This window comes from Sinocyclocheilus anshuiensis, unplaced genomic scaffold, assembly GCF_001515605.1.
Source record: "Sinocyclocheilus anshuiensis isolate Anshui unplaced genomic scaffold, SAMN03320099.WGS_v1.1 scaffold566, whole genome shotgun sequence".
In the NCBI taxonomy this organism is placed as follows: Eukaryota; Metazoa; Chordata; class Actinopteri; order Cypriniformes; family Cyprinidae; genus Sinocyclocheilus; species Sinocyclocheilus anshuiensis.
In genome coordinates, this window is record NW_015542410.1 from 784,120 (window position 1) to 787,169 (window position 3,050).

Below are 3,050 nucleotides of genomic sequence, written 5' to 3' on the forward strand. Positions count from 1 at the left end.
GTGTTGCTCCCTCAGCTAAATAACTGCTAGCTGTTCCAGCTTTGGAACATGCTGCAGGTCGAGCTCCCTCTCGATTGAGAGCTGGATGTTTGCTCCCTCAGCTACAGATTTACTGCTAGCCACCCCAGCATATTGAGCCTTAAGATCGAGTTGATGACTTCTCAGACATAGCGTTTTCGGATGCACCATTCCTTCTATGGGCGGCTCTTTCAGAGTGCCACGAGAACCCCTTAGAACGGTATTGTTTAAAATCCATGTTATGGTAAGTGAGCACGTGAAGTCTTTGTACACTTTCTAAAATCCACCTCTGGCATGCACTCCCCTCAGCATGGCAGCGTGGGTATACCGTTCCCCATAGCGACCCCTAGAGGACGCGGTTCGAAGTTCCCTTGAAAGTATTATGTGTTATGTAACCATGGTTCCCTGAGTAGGGAACGAGACACTGCGTCCTCTATGTTTCTTGCCATGCTGTGGACGCAAGCTTCAGACGAAGAAGTGGATGATGTGTTCTCCCGGCGCCTATTTATACTATAGTCGCACCGGTAGTGACGTCATGGCTGCTGCCGGCCAACGTGTTGTTGGTGTTTTTTCAATGTATGCTTCAGACACGGGTCACGACGAGGCGTTCCCCATAGCGACCCCTAGAGGACGCAGTGTCTCGTTCCCTACTCAGGGAACCATGGTTACATAAGTAACCTGAGACGTTTTGTACTATCTACTAAGTTCTCAAACAATATTAATTATTTATCTTATTGCAGTCACTTTCGATAAGGCAAAAGAGGAGCAAAAAATTATTGAAGAACAGAAAGAACGGTAAGTAAAAGACATTTGTTTTTGTTCCCAAAAACAAAGTTTGCTCAAAAGATCTGACCTACAAAAAGTCAAAGAATTTATATTTTATTGAAAATTTTATTAAAGTATTGTTCATTTTCAAATAAAGGCGATATCTATTAGCTACTGGATTCTCTCCAGTATTAAAAAGACAAAGAATTGAAAGCACTCAAGGAATGACAAAACACCAACTTACTCCTGCATCACCTGCATCTACATCTAGAATGTCAGCTGATGGTGAGTCAACTTCTTTTGTCATAATCAGTTTGAGAAAAATTATTTTTTTGTAATTACATCACAACTCATTTTAAACAACAGACAAGGATGAGCTCCTCCAAATGATGAGAGACATCAAGAGCACAGTTCAGGAAAACTCTGCTATGTTAAAGAAACTACTCAAAGACAATACAGTTTCTGAGGTCCCCAGCAGTACTTGCGTTCCACCTAAGGAAGTTAAAACAAGCCTAAATCTGCCTCTTAGAACCTTTGATGATATGAAAAGAACTGAAAGGGAGCTCAACACCACAACAACACGCAAACAATATGTAGGTCGACACAGCATTTAATGTCCCTCTTGTTCCACAACTATTTACCAAATAAATAAATACATACATGCTAATTGGACTCAAAATTATTTGATCTTACTTTTAGAAAAGCTTAAAGCTTCTGCTAAGAATAAATGATACAGGCAGACAATTATAAAAGTACAGTGTTCATTATATATTTGACCATTATAAATACTTGATCATTCAGTGCAGTGATTGACCAATTACAATTATATATAAAAAGTGTTTTCTTCACAGGTAAAATATTTGTCAGAACTTGGAGGTTTTGGAAACAGGGATGTGATTAAGAATATTATGCAACATGCCCTAACAGATGATCTGGCTAAGGAATTCAACTGGCAGGGAAGAGGAGATAAAAAACCCTTCTCTCAGCTGATTTTAGCAGACGTGATCAGAGGTAAACTTCCCACATACCAAAAATGTTTGCATTTTATTCGTATTTTGTCTGCAATCTTCACTTTCAAATGAAATATTCAATGGCTAAGGGTAAAAAAGAACTCTTGAGATTAATTTGACCCTAAGAGTGTATAAACTGTCTTCAGCTCAGAGTATGAATTAATTCATCATCAAGGTTCTTCTTTCAGAGGCTGCATTCAAACGAAATGTAATCAGGGTCGACTGTGAAACTGAAATAAAAAAATATCTGAGTTACACAGGTGATCGACTCAGTCGGATGAGGCCAAGAGAACAAGCAGGTGAGTGACAGATTTTATATGAATGGGCCCATAGGACTATTTTTTTTTTAAATACAGATGAGCTCCTGACATACTGACAAGGACTTCCTCTATTTAATTTTAAGATCAATCCAAAAACCATGCAATGTTGAATGCTTGATACAAAGTGCTTACCTAATCATTAGTATATAGCACATTTTTTGCCATTTAATGGTGAACAACATAAAAAAAAAAAAAAATAATAATAATAATAATATGTTGTTTAATAAACATGGTATAGTATGTTTTGTATAATTACCTACTTCCCCCCCTGCAGGGCACGAGATCCCAAATGTGATTCCCACACTGATGGACAACCAACCAGAAATGTCTTGGGATGTTTTTGATGACTCAGTGTGGAGTATTTGATCATGAATCACAGGTCATGCAGACAAAATTACACATTAACCATACATTTTATGAAGTACTGCATGTCATTTTAATTTTTTTTTATTTAATTTTATTTTTTTTTTCAAATTGTGGTAATATCCTTTTCCTCAACCTTTATTTAACAGTAAAAAAAATAATCAAATATTGAAAGTTTCCCTGTGACATTACTGCATGAATTGACATGTTTTTCAGCTGCGTGACAGTAGTGGCATTAGTTTGTTTGAGCCAATAAACTTTATTAAAACAAAAAAGTGTACAAAATTTTGTAAATAACTTTTTAGGCTATATCTGTCATTTCCAGTGATTCATTAAATTACATGTGACGATTCCATTCTAAATAAATCAGAATTACAGATTATATATCCTCTCTTTATCAGTGCTTTTTGGCTTGTTAGATAACTAATCGTGCAATAGTGAAACTCTGTTGTATTTATGTTTAAAATCAATGTTTTTTGCTGGCTCTTGTTCATCCCAGTGATTCTGGATGGCATACTGACACCTGCTGGGGATTCAGTTAGCACAGAATTCCATTACATCAGTTTTTTTTTAA

The 3,050-nt window shown here is 36.8% G+C and overlaps 1 protein-coding gene across 1 annotated transcript in view; it reads left to right on the forward strand.

The window, feature by feature from the left end:
* Positions 1–2,802, forward strand: part of LOC107693328 (uncharacterized) — a 4,697-nt gene extending 1,895 nt beyond the window's left edge. Inside the window, exons 2-7 of the mRNA XM_016492665.1 lie at positions 759–813; positions 941–1,068; positions 1,150–1,376; positions 1,635–1,794; positions 1,982–2,092; positions 2,388–2,802. Coding sequence (XP_016348151.1) covers positions 759–813; positions 941–1,068; positions 1,150–1,376; positions 1,635–1,794; positions 1,982–2,092; positions 2,388–2,479 — 773 coding nt within the window. The 3' untranslated portion in view covers positions 2,480–2,802. The remainder of the gene's footprint in view (positions 1–758; positions 814–940; positions 1,069–1,149; positions 1,377–1,634; positions 1,795–1,981; positions 2,093–2,387) is intronic.
* Positions 2,803–3,050: the final 248 nt, after the last annotated feature.